We start from the raw sequence: 20155 nt of genomic DNA, 5'->3' as shown, positions 1-20155 counted from the left end.
AAGAATGATAGTAATATAATTAGGCCTGCCAGCTGTGCTTTGGTTTGAGGGCACACACATTTCACCCATCCTTCTGCTTTGCCCCTCTGCTTCATTCTTGTGAGCATGGAGGGTACAAGAAACCTGGAGCAGAGTTCAGACACATTTCAGCATGCTGCCTGCTTGTAGGAATGAAGCATATAGGTATAGCAGCAGGATGGGGAAAGAATGCCAGACAGTGAAGAAGCCCAATTCATTGACTTGTTATTGTTGGTTGTTCAGCATAGGAGTGTTTGGTTTTTTTTTTAAATATTGGCTGAAAGCACAACTTGGGCTTGGTCTGGTGCACTCTGGCTTTCACCCAACAAAGCATATAAACTTGTGTTAAATTGTAAGAACATTGTCAATGGGACTACTCGTGTACTTAAGTGCTTTGCTGGTGTGGGGCTAGTGGGCTCAGCCCCTCCCACAGGATCACACCATTTTTAAGAACCAACAGATCTTCTAGGATCAGGAGAACAATATGTTTTTATTTGAAAATATAAATATTTTAATGGCATATAGATAAATTAATGTTTGTTTTAAAATGTACATTCAGTTTTGGGTAAGTCAAATCTGACTGTGTCTTTTTCATTATAATGCGGTACACTGAGTCTGAGTGCTGGATTTATCCTTTAAAGACGTTGTAATTGGCCTTAATTAATGTCTAACCAGCCGCTTTTACTCATTTGGGGTGTCACTTGCTATTCTGCCTTCAGATATTCACCTACAACACCCAGTGGTATCAGATACAGATAATCAGATGTGTTAGGGCAGTAGTTTGTCCATAGTGCAGGATATATAATGCAAGTACACAGAAACGTATTTTGCAAACATGTATATACATGATGAGATGTAGACACACACCCAGAGCATCTTTACAGGGATGATCCTGTTCCCACTGAAGTCAGGGACCAAACGCTTGTTGACTTCAGCTGGAGCAGAATCAGATCTTATATCTATTGTACCACTGAACTCAACATCCTTTATATAAATATTTAGGGAATCCAAAGATATTTACTTATTCTTCAGCCACTTAATCCAACTGTGTCTGTTTTTATTTTTATGATAATAGAAAGAGTGCAATATAAATCACATTAAGGTTTCCATGTGATCTGCGTTTCATCTTTCCTCAAAGGAGCTGTTAGCAACACGTGAGCATTATCAAGAGAACATTCTAAACATGCTGTATTTATAAATATACTGCCACTGTGCACTATCATGATTTTATATTACTAAGGGCATGCTCCCACAAGGTGCTGACTGCCTCTTGCAAGTTAAGTGTCTTCAACGTCCATTAACTTCCACGGGGTCATCGCAGGATTGGGCTTTCCAGTGTAGTTCCCTGAAAAGTGCATCTTTAAAATGGCACCTCAGGGCCCCAGGTTTAAGGTGTCTCAAAGATTAGCACAAATTTGCACACTCAGCAGGCGAACATTTATTTTTCCTATTATCCCCACCAGACAGCGTGAAAACTCAACCTGGCCTCAAGCTGGGTTCCTCCCTATTCAAGTGTCATCACCAGGAATAAAAATGTTGCTGCCTTGGATCCACCTGTGTGGCCCCATAAGCATTCTTCAAGGTTACATGAGTGAGAGCGAGGCAGGGGGGCTGAACTGGTCTAGCTGAGGTCAGAATTTGACCTGAGAACGCTTTACTACTGCTGCTGATGTGTGAGAAGGAGAAGAACACAAGCTGACTTTCAAATTCCTGGTTGAGTTTTCAGAGCCTGCAGTTCAGGGGGAATAAACATCCACCCTTTTCAGTCGGAAACTGAGTGAGTCTGATGTGAGTCACAGGGAAACAAGTGTGGAACTCGAGGATTCCACTTTTGCAGAGTCACTTTTCAGAGAACTGCATTTAAGACTTTTTTTTGTAAATGATTGCTCTGCTAAATCAGCATTCAGTCTATGGTTCATCTCCATTCGATAACTAAATTACACTCCTCCCCAGATTCTCTCTAGAAATAGATGGTGCCTGATGACTTTTGTAGATGAACCAACATCTTCACAGTCAAATCTAAACAACGCACCTTGGCCAGTCAATTACTGGGTTTCTATAAAGGATGTCTAAGATCTCCTTTCCCTATAGACTGCATACCTTATCTCGGTGAGAGGCATATACTGTAGCCTTAATTAGCAAGTGATAATGAGCAGACAGCAGAAAAAGGACAGAAAAGAGATATATCATAGCTAGAGCTAGCAATCATTAGGTTTACAGAGGGAAAATAACAAGATACCAGGCCAACATATTTTTTATGAATAATTGATAAGGCAGTCGAGCACAATTATATCATAGTAATGTAATACATATGCACAATTAGAAAAACAGCTTTGTGCAAAAGGACATAATACATTGAAAAGGAGATATCAGCCAATATGCCATCCTGAAATAAAATACCATCACTATTGTGTTAGTTGGTAAAATTTAAACACAGAATTTGAAAGCAAGCAAAATGTTCTGTAATTCCATTTTTTAGCACAGTCCAGGCTCAGTCTGCTTAGGAAAATACTGCAAGGCAAAATCAGCAGCTGCATTAAATTTGCTGATGATTGAGAGAAAAATGAAAGTTATCCTGGTGGTAGTAGTTTTTTTTATCCCTCCCTTCTTGCTACTCTAACTTACTAATAATATGAAAGTACCAATTTATTCCTATCGAGCATATGAAGCATACAAATTGAAAAATCAATGTAATGGAAAAAAAAGATTATCATGCACTGTTTAGAATCAATCAGCTAGAAACTGGGGGTGGGGATGCAAAGGCAGAGACATGAGGTTTAGAAATGTACACATTACATCTACCCTAAGCTAAAGCAGCGTTTGCTTAAGAAAAACTCCTCTTAGTCTAACATGCAGACCGAGTTATATTTTTATCTAACATTGTCTCTTTCCAATTTTTCCTATGAAAATTTGTCAATTGACTTTTTGCCTTTAAAAAGGCCTCAAATAATATTTTTTATAAATATTAACCCTCCTTTCTCCTAAGTGCCACACATGGCACGTAACAAAGATTTCAGGGCAGAAGGGGTTAATATTGTCTAAATACTTTATTGTTATGAAGTTTTAGCATCATTCACAGGAAAGCTTATGGCTCACTGTAGCCTGAAGGATAAAGTTTTGTACTATGTAATGGAATCCCTTTAAAATATTGATAGCAATAGTTCTATCATGTGGTCTGGATTACTACTAATAGTTCTGTTTTAAGCTTGGAATTCTCAGTGATGGAACACCTTCTTCAGCCAAAATAGGCCATTACTGATCAGAAATAATTACATTGTATGAGTCAGATGTGTAACAAATGGATCTGAGTCTCGGTTTGAAAATACATTCAAAGGAGGTGGAAAGAATGGCTACTGGCTCTGTGACAGGAGATTCAATCTTCATAAACCTGCAAGAGAGGGGAAGAAAAAAGCGACACAAATGCGCCCTACAAAAGAACAGACCAGATCACAGCTGGAAGGAAGGCAAACCTTTTAATCAGGTCCTTGAAATACAAGCTGCAGGAAGCTAGAACATTTTGGTGGACTTCAAACTCTTTGCCTTCAACAATAATTTTCAGGTCTGTAAACTCTTTCGCTCTGCGTTGCTGGTTCAACTCCTTCAACATTTCTGCAGAACAGAGAAGACAGACAGTGCCAGGGTTCCCATTAAGAGTTTTTATTTATTTTTTTCTTGTAAAGAAGTAGAGAAATAGGAAACACTTGATTTTGTTTGTTGGCAAGACTGGCTCAACACTGACAGTAAAAGAAATAATAAACAAACTGGGCATTAAAAAAAATAAGCAGGAACCAGTAGGTCTAAATAATTTTAAAAAACCCTAAACTTGTAGGGGTTAAAAACAAAAATTTAAAAATTTGAGCATCAGTAAATCAGACACACAGATAATGCATCATCACAGAAAAGTTGAATATAATTTCTTACAACAGAATGTGAGAACTACATAATTTTTCTCCAAATGCAACTAACTTTTGAATGTATTGGAATAATATTAAGTAAAAACACGGCATTTTGATGTAATATGAACTGGATATGTGTCAAAAGAATAAAACCAAAACCAGCATATCTTAAACACAAACATACTAAGAATGTGTGAAGTTTCTCAGTCAACAAAATACAATACTATTAATTATAAGTATTATGTTATACTATATTGTATTAAAGTTTAACCAGAATTATCAATGCAGCTCATAAAATATCTTTACAATATAAGAACATAAGAATAGGTGACAATGTAATATGTTAAGCTAATCTTTTAACAGAATTCTTATGATTAAAAAAATCAGACAGAGTGTAAATTATTGGCTTTTTTACTATTTCCCATCTTTTATACTCAGAGGATTTTCACCATTTCAGCATTCTTAATCTGTAGCCTTTGATAGCTTAATTTACAGCAACAATCGACTTTCGCACATCACAAGAGATTCACAATGACAAAAATAATCTCTAAAAGTATTTCTGTCCTGCAGTAAGCACCTACCTCGCATGATGCCTCCTCTCATACAGGCTCTCGGTACTGAGAGAATGAAATAACAGCATGCCACATGTCTTCATATGTGAATGTGAACTATTAAGCAACCTAGATGTTCTATATGCCTGTTGGATCATTTAGGTGAAAGCCCTTCACTAAGGTTGGAGACCAGAATAATTATCAGGACAAATAACATACAGTTAAGTTGAGGGGGAGTAGTGGGGTTGAAGACAGTGATCAAGATGATAAAACTGACTTTAATATTAATGTGCTTTATATATACATATATCTATATATGCACATTATATATACACACACATATATATATACACACGTGCGCACACACATACACACACACACATATATATTTGCAATAAGTCAACATCCTCATTTCCTCAAACATAATAAAATCTTTACATCTAAAGGGTCCAATTCTCATTCACATGCAAGCCCCCTTTACAGTGTAAAGGCATCTTAAAGGGGTGTAATTGTATTTATGCCCACTATATTGCAGAGTGATATAAAGGGGCCTTAGTGCAAAAGAGAATCAGGACCAAATAATCTTATGCTGCAGTCATGTTTCTCCTGCCTCCAAAATGAAATTCATCAAGCGTCATTTTAGAGATGCCTCAGTTATCCAACAGAACAAAAAAGCATGCAAATACTCAACTGCTACATTAAAAAGCAAACTGAAATCCAACCAAACCCCAACATCTGTGGTGAACATTTTTCAGGACTAAGTAAACAAATGTCACCTTGCACATTTATATCTATTTAAAGGAAACACAGTAGTGTCTGAAAGGCTAATTACTATGCGCTGAAATGGGTCAGCATCCTCCAGAGAGCAAGCAGATCATTAGAGAGGGCACAGAAATAACAGTAGGCTTGTGCCAGATCTATAATAGAGGAAAATATACCACTCTGTCCTGTGGGTGCTACACCATGGACTATTTTTAACACATTCTTTTAAACTAAAACATAATACTATTGCTCAAGCAAATGCAAAACTTAAATGAGGATGAAAGTGTTCCCTCTTATCTAGAGAATTTTTAAGCTTTTGCTTGTGGCAAGCATTTGATGATGGACTCTAGAACATGGGCCAAAGTCTGAGTTGGGCCTGAACCCTGCAGGCCTTGTTCAGTCAAAACCCCTGCTGAAAATCCAGGGGCACCAATGGGTGTTTTGCCTGAATAGGCCTAAGTGAGCGAGGTCTTTGGTTCCACAAGAACATCTTTATATGCTATTTTTAAACATGTTGGGTTTTTTGTTGTTTTAATTTCCCTTTTCTCTTCATATGTACACCACATTTTTCTAGATCTTCTCAATCTTGGCCCATCTTTTCCTCTCTCATTTTCAGAAAATCCAGTTACAGACCAATTTTCTGTCATTTTATACCTTTATACCTCATTTTCTCCTTCAAACATGTTTTCTGATTCCGTCTCCTCTGCTATATATTTCATCCTTTGTTTCTGTATCTCTTTTTCAAATTTCCCCATCCAATTTCCTTTCCTCCTTTCTCTACACTTCTGCCTTCCTTAATCCCATAGTCAATCCTCCTTCCTTCCCCCAGTAGCCATATCTACATAGCCTTGCCATTCAAAAATCTTCCACATATAAGAGATCCAGGTAATGGGAAAGGAGATGGATCCTTTGAGTTTGGTACATCTTTTCCTTCAATATAGTCAGACAGAATAAAGCTTACTCTTGTGCAAAGGGTCAGGCACTCCAACACAACTTAATCCCCTGAGTCAAGCATTTATGATAAGATAAGGAGGCTGCAGTTAGAGCAACCATGCAGATGGACCTTTACCATTCCTTCAGACTGGGCGGGTGGGTGCTACTTAATACCATTCTGAACATGCTGGGATGGAAGGTGTGTGGGAACCGGCAGCAATGCATACACCTGTGGATAGATTAAAGACAACAGGGATGGGAGTCACTGGATCCATGACCATGGCCAAGAACTCCTTCATACTAGGATTCAGAATTCAACCTCTACAACTCCTCATAGGCTGGAGCAGAGGCTACTGAGGGGCTGTTCCCCATGTCTGGGATGGTTGTTTTTAAGTGCCTGAGACCCTACACAATACACTGCGTAAAGCCTGATAACTTGGGCTTTACACAGCACTCACTGATTACACCCAACCAGGGCCAGCGCTACCATTTAGGCGACCTAGGCAATGGCCTAGGGCACCAGAATTTTTGGGGGGCACTATTTTGCCGGGGGGGGGGGCGGCACGCGGGTCTGGTGGACCTACCGCAGTCATTTCGGCAGACAGCGCACTGGTCTAAAGGCTCCGGCGGACCTACCGCAGTCATGCCTGCAGCAGATTCACCGGAGCCACGGCAGGTCCACCAGAGCCTTTAGACCAGCGGACCGCCCGCCGGCATCACTGCGGCACCTCCACCGGAGCCTTTCCAGCAGCGGACCGTCCGCCAGCATGACCGTGGTAGGTCCACCAGACCCGCGGGGGGCGGCAAAATGGCCGTCCGCCTAGGGTGTCAGAAACCCTGGCGCCGCTACTGCACCCAACCCTGTAGCTGTTAGACTCTCTGTCTACATTGTTTGCAAGCAGGATTTACTTGTGCGGTATACTGCATGCATTCATTAAGGGATGCTAATCACAAAACACAGGTCTGCAGCAATGGTTCAGTTTGGCTCATAACAATATACACCTGAACAAACCCTGAGAAGCAGCAGAAAGGCTTCTCTTTTGCCTCTGCAATTTTGAGGTTATAATTCCCCCCTCTCCCGTCTGACCCATTAGACTGCCCTGAACAGTCCTTTTTGTTATGGAGCTCAGTTTCTGAACCAAAGTGAGACAAAGCAGGGAGAAAAGAGAAGGAAGAAAGGAGGAAGTCAGGAAGCTCCACTGATTCATTGATCTTCCTTGTTGAGACCCCCTTTGTATTACTAAATAACTAGCAGGCATTAGTATTGGATACAAGGCTATATCAGAATGTATCCTTATTCTCAGTGTATTTGTAATGCTCATACTGTGCTTAGCTAGGCATTAATGATTTATGAGGACTCAGGCTCAGTTGCAAAACAAATTTTTTCACCAGGTAATAATGCCTGCCGATGAATTGTACACTGCAGTCCTGGCAGTGAAAAATGACCTGAGCTTTCCCTTGCTTCTCTCTTTTGGAGTTCCTATTTTAATCTTTTCCTCCTAAAGATGGGATTCCCTAAAAGAATCATAAAGGGACCCAGAGGGGCATTTATTATTATTCATTTATTCTTTTGGTTTCTTTGCTTTTAAAGAGGGAGTCTTCCTTTCTTTTTCTTTCTTTCTTTTGGGACCCACTTATATGCACAGCACAATTATAGCTAGCGAAAAAGAGGAAAGGGAATATCTACACTGCAATGGGGAGGTGTAACTGCAACACGTGTAAATATAGCAGCATACCCATTGTGTCACAAGCAGCAGCAAGGGCTAGCTGCCCCAAGTACATAGCCAGGCTTGTGGGCAGGACTGTATTTGGTTGGCTAAACATGCTGCCACAGTGGCTACATTCTATTTTTAGCGAGCTAACTTGATCAAAGCTATGGGTATGCCTATGTGTGTGACAATCACACCTCCTGATTGCAATGCAGACATACCCAAAGACCATAAAACTAGCACAGTGGGCCCCAATGTTTTCTCCCCTCAGTGATTCCATGGCTGATATACGCAAGTCACAAGTCAAAGGATTTGTTCCTATGTTCCCGCTCACTATAGGATCTAAGAAATTAAGCTGGGTCATTTCTGTTGCTTACATCATTACTAATGCTAAGGATCCTGTAACCAGAACCTGGCTGAAAACTGATGATGCATGATATAGAATAGAATCCAGCTTGCTCTCCCATAGCTCCATGGGCTCTGCCACTGGGCTAAGGACAGTAAAACTGAAAAGGAAATACGATTGAAAACCCTACCTCCAAACAGCTCCACAAAGTTTGGGGTGAGAGGTACTTTACCACTTTACCATTATTAGACTTCACAACACGGCTAGGAGGTACTTTAAACACAGTTACACCCAGTTCACAAGAGAAAGAGAGGCATAGAATGTTGAAGTGACTCTGCAGAGGTCATACAGTGAGTCAGCTGCAGAGTCAGGAATAGAATTCAGCATCTCTGATTCCCAGATTCCAACTCTAACCACTGGACAACAGTCCCTCCCACTCAACTGAGAAATTACAAACTAAGCCAAAAAAGCCCAATAATCATGCTGCACGTAGGACCAACATTATTTGTGTTCTACTTCTGAAGAGCCAGCAAAGGGAGCAGAAGTAAACTAGTCAACCCAATTCTAAACTACCCATCATACTGCTATAACAGCCTACAAAGTAACTTGTTACCCACATTTAGACTGTATTTCAAACAATGAGGACTGGCAACGCAACCCATGGAGGCTTAATTTGTTTCTTAATAATGCCCTCAGATTTCCTTCCATTTGTAATAATAGATTCATTAGTTTAGTTTAAACTCTGAAAGGTGCCATGTATGAAAAAGGTGACAGCAGGAACTAACATACAATGGGCTTTTGTAACGTTTGGGAGTCAGCATAAACAACAGTTATTAAAAGTTGGCCTGGAAAAAGTGATGCATTTCAAAATTACCCTAAGTAATTAGTGATACATTACTGATTATGCCTGTGTGAAGTGAGCAAGAGATACAGAGAGCTTGCTTATACTGAGTTCATGTCACCATAATTAATGATCAGGACAGGAAAGATAAGATAGCTAAGAAAAAGCCACAGAAAGTAAAATCCAAATAATTTTTTGGCCTGAAAAGTAGAGATTACTTCTCAGGATTATGATTTAAAATAATCTATTACTATAAATAGGCATTTTAGCCACACTGACCAGCACTGTCCACACACCTGCACGTTACTACATACCGTGGTACATTTGGACAGTCATATGAGAAGTTCAATTATGAAGCAAAAATAATGAGTCAGATGTGTAATGATGACAGAAAATTTTGTACAGTAGTGACCAGCTTCACTTGAGTGTCTCCATGGGAAAACAAGATGAATGCCCCTTCCTGAGATGCACGGTTATTTCTGAGGGCAATTCACAGAACCATAGCCAACTATGTGACCTGGCAGGATATTGCACTGGGTCTCACATTTTGTTAGTATCTTTTGAAAAACCCTTCTTCACCCCATCCCGATGTACATGAACACGCAGACAAAAAGAGTAAAAAGAATGAGGAATGCTATGCTGAATTGGTCCACTTACTCTGACAATAGTGTTAATGACAGGACTGATTTAGCTGTGTAAGCAAGTTTGAACCATATGCCTAGACGTGCTATTAGACTCATCCATCAGAAGTACCTAGGCCACCCTGGCTATGTAGCTGCGAAGGCTGTTTTCTATTCCAAGGTGGCACTTTGACACTGCACACCTATCTATGACTGTGCTAATCACTCTGTACATTCCATGATGATGTGACATGGGGATTGGTTATTCCCCACTTGACAGATGGAGAAGATTCCACATGATGTGAAGACAAAAACATCTCCTTGGATAACAGCTTTGTACTTATGAGTCAGAGAAAGGAAAGGGCCCATCATTCTCTCCCACCTCCCAAGAAAACAGTAGGAGGAGAGGGGAGGGGGGATAAGTGACTTTCCAACAATAGGGGGCAGGAGAAGGCTCCCATCCATTGGCCTGTGATCCTGGCATGAGTCTGAACTTTGGGGTAATTATTTGTATGCTTTTCACAATTAAAACTGACATGAGCCTGCACCTGAAACATGTTCATCTTCATTCTTGTGGTCATTCACGTATAAGGCCCCAGCAGGGGTAAGAAGAAGGAAAGAGAGGGAGTGACAGGACAAAGCAGAGAATCATTCATATAAAGCTCTCCTCCCCAGTGTGAACGATTATAGGTGTTTATTGTGACCTGTCCACAGCAGACCAACCTTCCTCCCGAATAGTCAGTTTGCTGCAGAGCTGGGATCTTCGGCCATTGTGATCCCAATGCATATCGATTTCTGGTCAATATTATGAGCAGCTCATTTCCATATGGCCCCACATCAGACAAAATGAGCAATTAAAAAAACCCACTGCACCCTGTACTGGTGAACCAAAACCCAAAACGCAGACTCACTGACCGGGTTTTCTGTCAGTTTAGTATTGCGGACAACTGTAAATATGTATGCTGACAAAGAAAGCAATAACCAAGCTGCTGGAGAGAGTGTTAGATCATTTTTAAATTGAACATTGAACAGATAGTTACATAAGATCATTTCCTTCAAAAGACACTACATCTTCTAGTCTGTGATTTTCCCATTTTCAAGAGTACCAGTGATGATGAGATGCCTTGTGGTGCTAAATAGGGTTTCCATTATTCATATATGGCCAAATCTTGCATGCCCTCTTCATGTGAGTAATGGACACTGAAGTTAGTGGGACTACTATTCACACAAGGAGGAAGCTGAGCAGGGTTAGTCCTGTGATTAGTCTTCTTCAGGTTACTTAAAACTCTGGAATGCTAGAGCATCATTTTTCCCCACCAATTTGCAGTTCATTGTCATCATCTTAGCTGACATTAGGATGTACTCTGAGGACAGAAACCTCTTCACACGTTATGCAGGTGACATTTTCCAGTCCTATATCATGGAGATAATTCTAGTGTATTATTTTAGCACCTTTTCTTTTTACATCCAGAGATGAAAAAGAGCTAAGTATGTGATTGCAGAACATCCATTTAAAATGTATTATTGGAGAAATCAATGCTGCTATAAAGTATGCTTTAATAATATAATATAAAAGGAGTTTGTTTTGTACTCAGGGCCCATATAAGAAGTCAAATTTCAGCTTTCTTGACTCACACGTTCTCAAAGTAAAATCTTCTATATTGTAAAATTAGTGGAGTAGACAATATGCCTGAGAGTTTGTGAGTGCTGGGGGTTGCCAATCTCTCTAAGGAAAACCTATTTGATTAACTTGGGAAATTAAGTGGTTTTACTCTATACCTGGGGTGGCAGGACGAATGGGAAAAAGAAGACAATTATAGAAAAAATATGGTCTGTGCTGTTCTCCAGTGCAACCTGCGACCACTGAAAGGACAAGCAGTGAGACAACAGTTCCACATGCAGAGGTCCATCAAGATGTGCAGATTAAGATGGAGCATCATATGCCAAGATCTGTAGCCTTCTGAGGCTCCCCTCTGATTAAATATGAGGCTGGCAGCAATCTGCTCCACATTAGACAAATCTGGCATAGCCCAGGGGATCCTGGCAAGTTGCCAATGCAGCCCTCTGTTCTGTATGCAACACGCCACTATTTCATGTAGCACTGTAATCTGGTTTCCAGTTAGACCACTATCTTCTCCAGAGATGGAGAGATACAAATCCAAGCATGGAAACTCAAAGTTGCCTGGTTTTAAACAGAAATCTAGCCCTGATTGTTTAATTTGCCAGAAGATAGGTCTGAATATCAACAGATGCTTATGGGACAGTTAAAATATTTATTACTGTGTGATCTGGGATGATTCAGCTTTATCCTAATTGCCTGTAGCAGAAAACTAGTAGATAGCTTTTAGACCTTTTTTGATCTGTGGCCTGCTTTGTGCAGGAGGTTGGACTAGATGATCACATTGGTCCCTTCTGACCCTAGAATCTATGAATCCACGAATCTATATCCTTATGTAGTGCAAGGCAATAACTGAACATTTTTCTAGTTTTGAAAGCTCTGAACAAGAAGCACCCATATGTGCAACTGATCGTGTAATTAAAGGCTCCCCTACATGTCAGCAATTGTCAAGTGCTGACCAGTTCAGATGGAATAAAAAACAAAAACGACATATGAAGTATTCACACACAGAAAAAGGAAATGCTTGCTCGCCAAACTGCACAAATCACAAAAGTCTGCATTTTTTAAAAACAAGTGAGATGATTTCTTACAATTAATTAGTGGTGTATCTAACAGAAATTACAGATAGTTTTAGAGGTTAATAAATAAATACTTTGCACTTACATAACACCTGTCAACTGAGGTGACCAAAGCAATTTACACACTTAATGAATTAGCCCCCTATTCTATGCCCAATTTAGTCAACAGCAGAACTCCCACTGACTTCTATAGGAGCAGGATTAAGGGCTTTTCCTCACACCGCGAGGGAGATATAATTAAAGTACAACTTGGAGAGAAGTCGATAGTTATTAATCACTTGTAATAGCCATTTTATAACTGTTCAAATTACTGTAACACATGATACCTTGTGTAGGCAGATAAAAAACCATTCAAAAGAGCAGTCATGACACCCCACACTTTCAAAAGGCATAATGCATTATCTAAAACAAAAATACTATGAGTATAAAATAGAAGAATTTAGCACCCTATACCTCTCTAGCACCACCTGTCTTGGAGTCTGGGAGATAGCTCTCTGGCTGTGTGGTTCAAGGCATCAGCCCCCTTGCAGGGGGGGAAGTTAAAGGAGTCCAAACAAAAACTCAGCATGCTCCTGCGGCCCACAGAAAGGTGCTGGAAAGTCAAAGAGGAAAAAAAAGAAAAAAAGAAAAAGGAGCCTGGGCTGCCAAGGCTCCCAAACCATTTCCCAGGTCACCAATCCCTGGCTGGGAAGCTCTGAGTTGTAGTCCTGGTCCTTCAGGGACTCACCCTGCACAAAGCAGGGATCCTCCCTTTTAAGGACCTGCCCATCTCCAGGCTTGACAAGCATCGCAGGTACATTGGGTTGAGGCTGATTGTGCCCAGAGGAGCTCTTTAACCCTTTCCTGACTGGGGTGGTGACTTGCCCCACCACATATCTTCCCCTTAGGGCAGAGCTCAGGATCCCATTGTTGAAGCCCCACTTCCTGCAAAAAGAAGTCCCCATTACCATGTTTCTTTCCTGCATGGTATTGTACTTTAAACTATAGGATTGGCAAGACAAGTACCATCCCAGAAAACATGGGTTGATTTCCTTCATCATATTTAGTTCCCAGAGAGGTGCGTGAGCCATAATGAGGGAGAAAGTATTACCCAATAAATAGTCCCGAAGGGCTGCCAGTGCTTCCTTTTTCGATCACTGAACAGCCCTTTTCCCTGGGAAACAGCTTATAACTTAGATTCAAGACTGGGTGCTCCTCAGGGTTCACCTCTTGTGAACGTACTGCCATAAGCCTCCATCAGAGGGGTCCGTCTATAAAGCAAACTCTTTGGAAAAATTTGGATAGGAGAGGGCAGGTTCCTGGCACAGTCAGTCTTAGAAGGTGTTAAGGTTCTTCTCAGGCTTGTTGTGTCAGGGATCTTCCTTGGATTCCTTGGCTCTTTTATCATGTCTGCAGAGGGGCGGTGATGGTGGCAAAACTGGGAATGAATTGCCTCTAGTAGCCAGCTAACCCAACAAAGTGCCTCACCTGCCTCCTCATCTGAAAAAAGGGATATGCTGACAATGCCTGTGCCTTGCTCACTAGAGCCCTAAGTTGGATGCCTACCACAGTGTAACCCAGGTAAGTCACTTTCTGATATGCCAGCTTGCATTTTGCTGGACTGGCTGTGAGGCTCCCAGGCAGGGATTGGAGGACTGCCCATACCTGTTGCAAGTGGTCATTCCAGTTGTCACTGTATGTAACTATGTCATCTAAATACACAGCAGCATACTGTTGGTGACCTAGGAGTACTCCCTCCATTAACTGTTGAAATGTTGCAGCTGCTTCATGTAAGTCAAGAGGCATTGTCCTGAAATGAAAGAGCCCAAAGGGGATTAAGAAACAGAAACAGACAGGAGTGGAGGAGCCTCGTCATTGCATTAAACACTAGAGGCATAATAGGAATATGATGATGATGATGAAAATATTAAGACTCGATGTGTGGCTCTAGATAGTCAGTGGGTTCTTTAGTGGATAGAACCGGTTCAACACCAAAATACAGTCTTCTACCATTAGAGTTTAAAGGAATAACTTCATTAGCGGATGGCAGTAGTAGACTCTTATCTTTTATGTGGACTAGCCATGACAACTAGGAATGGTTCACTTAGCCAGGAACTCCCTTATGAAAGTTTGGAAAAATGGTGGAAGCTTGAAATGTACAAAAGTTCAACTGGTAAAAAGCTTAATTTCCCCCCCTAGCAACTTATGGATGTGAATTGTGGGAGGTTAATGCTACTGACAAGAAGAAAATTGAAGCCTTTGAAATATAGTGCCGGCAGAGACTCTTGTGTATCTCCTGGATGGAAAACAAGACAAATGTCTGTGTTAGAAATATTACTGGAGAGAAGCAGAGCCTGTTGTTGGAAATCAACAGGTGGAAATGTATGTTCTTTTGGACACATCAAGCATAGAGATGGAAATAACTTCAAGAAAGTTTTCATGGAAAGAATGGGGGTCGGTCATGATGGTAGGAGATGATCAGTGAGAAGATGGATAGATGGTAAGGGACAGATCACTGGGAGGTCAGCTGCTGAATGCTCGAAAACAGCAATGGATTGAGAAGATTTTAAAAAATCCTGCTATGATGTCACCAATGTTCACATGCAAATAAATGGATTTTATTTTTATTTACTTGTCTAGTAGAGAAAGTAGACATTTCCACAGTACACATTTTCACACTTTTAGCCAGCATGTTATACATACAGAGTGTTGACAGCATGTCAGGGAATCATTACAGAAGCATTCCTTATTGGTTTAATCCAGAATATTTTAGAGCATCATAATGCCAGGTTTTGGGAATGCTCACAGCTCTGCTGGACACACATGAGGCAGCTAAATAGTAGACTGGAGCTGCCAGAATCATTCCCTTTCTTTTGAGCAGGCACCAGGATGAAGTGAGTTGGGGGTAAAAAGAGAAGACAACCCTTTTGGAGCAGAAAGGAGTGAAAATGTGTGAAATGGAGCCTCAAAGAGGCACAGAATCACTGCACAGTCCCACCATCAGTAAGGATGAGTTAACAGACTTGAAATGGGGCACTCTTCTGTTTGTCTTTTGCATGTAACTGACCTTTCAGTGTACATCTCCCAGTACAGTCAGTTTTTGTACCCTTTGACTTTTCTATGTAGTTTTTGTTTGGTTTTGTGTAATACAGTTTGAATGAGAAGTTTTTTTGAAATTGGTCTTGGCTACAATTTATCAGAGTTTCTTAATGTCAGGTTGTATCTCTAACACAACATTCTACAAACACTGGTAGAAAGATGAGCTAATCAAACACACCAAACACCACACATCTACAACTAATAGTGTTGGGAGGGAGCAGTATGCAGAATGCTGAGGAGTAGTCTGTTGTGTTTGGAGGCGGTAGCTTGGTAAAGAAGATGATGGAATAATGAAATCCCTAAGCGGGGGCGGGGGGCTGAGTTAAGGTTGTGGCGCATGGTCTGGCGGGTACAGTATTTGCGACAGAGGTAACGTCTGCCTGTGGAGATGGAGGAATACAGAATATGTATTGCTAAGGGGCTTGCCTTCATTTCCTTTCTTTGTGGGTTTGTATTTGGTATGTTATATGCATAGCAACCTTAAGTGCTTCATAACATAACATACTTTTTTGTATATTAGTTTCTATGTATTATTTCGATTGTGGCAGAACCCCAAACATACAAGGCACTGCACTGGAAGATACAGTTCCTACCCTGAAGAGCTTACAGTCTAAAAAGAACAACCAATTGGTGGGGCAAAAAGTTAAAACACAGAAGCACAGAGATAAGGGTGATCATACAACGTATCAGTTGCACAATTTTGTGCATATGTATATGTGAGGCTGTATTATATAGTATATTTACAAGACTACCTGTGGGTTTGTGATTCTCTTGTGGGAGAGGGAGAATGAGAAAATAAAAGATGTTCTTGAAAACCAATCCCCGCTCCCCCAAAAAACAAACCATACCAAATCCAACACCCTCCGCCTTCTTCCACAAGAGCAAAAGGAATAGGAAGAAATATTGGACATGCACATTTTTTATGAACAAAATGTTCCTTTACTCAGATTTGCTCCAGTCAGAAATCCCTCTTCAAATGAGGTACATTTCTTAATGCTCATCATTCCTTTAAATACACATTCTTTTAAAACTGGATTCAGCTGTGTAGTGTTTATACCTAGGGCCATACCAAATTCAAGGTCCATTCTGATCAATTTTATGGTGATAGGATTTTAAAAATTATAAATGTCATGATTTCAGCTATTTAAATCTGAAATTTCACGGTGTTGTAATTGTAGAGGTCCTGACACAAAAAGGAGTTGGGGGAGAGGGTCACACGGTTATTCTAGGGGCGATTGCAGTACTGCTACCCTTATTTCTGCGCTGCTGCTGGCGATGGTGCTGTCTTCAGAGCTGGGCAGCTGGAGAGCGGTGACTGCTGGCTGGGATCCCAGCTCTGAAGGTATAGCCATCGTTAGCAGCAGTGCAGAAGTAAGGGTGGCATGTAATGTTCCCTCCAATCTTTTATATCTGTGTACGGAATGAATTTTGCTATGTGCACCAATATGGAGGTGATGTGTGGCGAGGGTGGGGCTGAGGGGTTTGGAGTGGAGGGGGCTCAGGCCTGGGGCAGAGGGTGGGGTGCAGGGAGGTGAGGGCTCTGGCTGGGGGTGCGGGCTCTGGGGTGGGGCTGGGGATGAGGGGTCTGGGGTGTGGGAGGGGGCTCAGGGCAGAGAGGTGAGGTACTAGGAGGGAGGGTTCCGGCTGGGGGTGCAGGCTCTGGGGTGGAGCTGGGGATGAGGGGTTTGGGGTACAGGCTGCCCTGGGCTGCAGCAGGGAGAGAGGACTCTCCCAGTCCTCTCTCGCCATGGCAGCTTTGAGGCTGGGACCAGGGGAAAGGTGCCTCTCCCCTGCCTGTGCGGCCCTTGATAGGCTGCTGTATAGCAGTGCAACTTAGAGAGAACTTAGATGGCAGGGTATGGGATTGCCACCCTTACTTCTGCACTGATGCCTTTAGAGCTGGGCCCTCAGTTAGCAGCTGCCCCTCTCGGTCCACCCAGCCCTAAAGGCAGCAGCGCAGAAATAAGGGTAGCAATACCATATCATGCCATCTAAGTACCTTACTTCTGCACTGTTGCTGGGGGGGTGGGGGGGCGGTGCCTTCAGAGCTGGGTGCCTGGCCAACAGCTGCTGGTCTCCGGCTGCCCAGGTCTGAAGGCAGAGCAGAAGTAAGGTTGGTAATACTGCGACCCCAGTAAAATAACCTGGCAATCCCCCCAACAACTCCTTTTTGGGTCAGGACTCCCAATTTGAGAAACGCTGCTCTCCCCTGTGAAATCTGTATAGTATAGGGTACAAGCACACAAAAGACCCGACAGCACTGGGAGAGACCAGATTTCATGATCCATAATGCATTTTTCACAGCCATGAATTTGGTAGGGCCCTATTTATACCTTACAAGCACAAATAAAAAACTTCAGAGAAAATCCTGGCCCCACTGAAATCAATGGAAACACTATTGACTTCAATGGGAACAAGATTTCACCCTTAATCTTTTTCTTTTGCCTGGCAGTAGGAAGACTAATATTTAAAAAATAAATAGTAAATATGGCTGTACTCACAAATTCACGTGTGCCTAGATGTATTTTTATGGCATCCAAACTACCTTTAGATGAATGCCAATATCTTTTCTATTCATATCTCGACTTCCCAGGCCCTATATAAACTCCCCACAGTATCCCATATCTAATGTAATATATGAAAGTACTTAAATTTGATGCCTGTGATTTTCACCCTGTGGTAGCACATTGCCACTTCTTTATAGCCACCTGTCTTGATACGTTATGAAACCTCTTACGATTCGTGAAACATCCTACTTTCTGCAGGCTAAATGTTATTTAAAAGTGAATTCTATCACAGCTTTCAAGGTATCTTAAAGTGTTTTACATAGTACTGAGTTAGTGATTAGTCACTGCAATACTACATAGGCAAATTCAGATGTCATTATGCACACAGCTGAAGTTTATATGTATAGGAATGGACATTATAATTTTCATTTTTAAACAGAAGAATCTCAGTGGACAGAAAAGCTAAAGCCAACCTTTTTCATAAAGTACGAGAGGACTTTAATTTCCACATGGGCAACCAAAAAAGGTGGGCAGCAGAGATCTGTAATTTAAGATACCATCACCAGGTGGGCATTATAAATCTTCAATCATGTCCCCCTATAAACTGAAATGTCAGTTTGACATAACGCCTTCAGCGTATTTACAATTCATGACCTCATGCCTGTACAATTTAACAGCTATCTCTATTGCTAACATACTAAAAGTAAAGTATTACACATAGGAATGCAGCACAAACATTGTACTGCAATGCAGTGTCAGCTCTGGGAAGATGTCCAAGTTCTGATGAAACAACTAATGATCTCTTAGTTCAGAGTCAAGTACTAAAAGCTGCACACCAAAATGCATTTGCAGTGTAAATCTGGAACAATTTAACAGAGTTACTCCTAGGCCCTGATCTGGCAAACACCTAGGCCTTGTCTATACATGAAAGATATACTGATTTAACTAAATTGATACAGTTGATTTAGTTAAGCTTATACAGCCTCTCTGTGTGATTAATCGTAAATCAGTTTAGGAGTTCCTTATACTGATTTAGTTTAACTTGATTTCTTACTCCCATTTGGTTACGCAGGGGGGAGCAGGGAAAGGATTTATTTCCTCCCTGCAGACCAGGAAATGTTGGATCCTGTCTACACTGTGCAGCGCAGTGTGCCAAAGAGGTGTGATCTGTAAAGCTCTAATTGCTCCTGTAGGTGCTGCTGGCATGCTCTAAAAGGCACCTAGTTCCTGTTAACATAGTTCTGTTCCAGTTAGTGCAGCATGTTAATGCCCTTTATAAATCCCACCCCTCTAATGTGCTTTGCTGGTTCACTGTAGGCAAGCACTTGGTATCAGTTACAGGCAATGGGAATTGTCCAGCTTGGGCACCCTTCTGAGAGTGCCTCTATAACACTCCATCCACCCCAAGCCCCGGCCTTGCAAATGCACACCAGCTATAGGAGAAACTGATGTCAGTGCCAACTCAAGGAGATTGCCCTGATTTAACTAAATTAGTTTCTGCACTGGTTTTGTTAAATTGATATAAGCCCTGAGGGTAGCCAAGGCCTTTACTACCAAATGGAATGCTAAGCACAGTAAGTTGTCAAATGTATTTTAGTAGGAGAACTCAAGTATGCAAGCGCTAAGTGTTTGCAGGGTCCAGTCGAGACAGTAGTGTAGCAGAGGAGAAGAAACACAGTTGGCCAGAGGAGAGTCTACAGTTATTGTTCTGGACTCTGATTCTCCTTTTACTTACACCAGTATGGTGGGGTGTGTGTGTGTATATATATATTGAAATACGTTTATGCTGAAACTAACATACAATACCATCGAAAGAAGATTAAGGAAAAAGTATGGTTTTGTTGATGGTTTTAGGCTCTTAAAAAACCTACTCTGCTAAATCTGTTTTTTTTTCCTTTTCCTTAAAAGTGTTAGATCTTTATTTCGTAACTCTCACTTGTATACTTGCTATTTCCTCCTAGCAGTATTTTTATAGGTGGTAATATATCACAGTAGAATGTGATTAGGATAATTTAGTGCATTCCTTATAATACTAAATTGCTAAAGACTGACATGGTATCTACAGTAGGCTGCAACCCCTCCCCTCCTTAAATATGTTACACTGCAAGTGCAAAGTAAGATTGAAAATGAAGTAGTAGCCAGGGGCCTTCTACATTTTTTTAAAGAAGATTTAGGTTAAATTTTCCAAAGTGGCTAA

General features: G+C 41.2%; 1 protein-coding gene across 2 annotated transcripts in view; it reads right to left on the bottom strand.

The window, feature by feature from the left end:
- The window catches only part of KLHL29 (kelch like family member 29), a 475551-nt gene that overhangs the window by 88039 nt on the left and 367357 nt on the right, over nt 1–20155 (bottom strand). For both annotated transcript variants that reach the window (XM_050950742.1, XM_050950741.1), the window contains exon 5: nt 3489–3627. In XM_050950742.1, coding sequence (XP_050806699.1) covers nt 3489–3627 — 139 coding nt within the window. The remainder of the gene's footprint in view (nt 1–3488; nt 3628–20155) is intronic.

The sequence above is a fragment of the Gopherus flavomarginatus genome, chromosome 4 (assembly GCF_025201925.1).
Source record: "Gopherus flavomarginatus isolate rGopFla2 chromosome 4, rGopFla2.mat.asm, whole genome shotgun sequence".
Classification (NCBI taxonomy): domain Eukaryota; kingdom Metazoa; phylum Chordata; order Testudines; family Testudinidae; genus Gopherus; species Gopherus flavomarginatus.
Note: the sequence above shows the minus strand (reverse complement) of the source record. Positions and strands in the feature narration are given on the sequence as shown.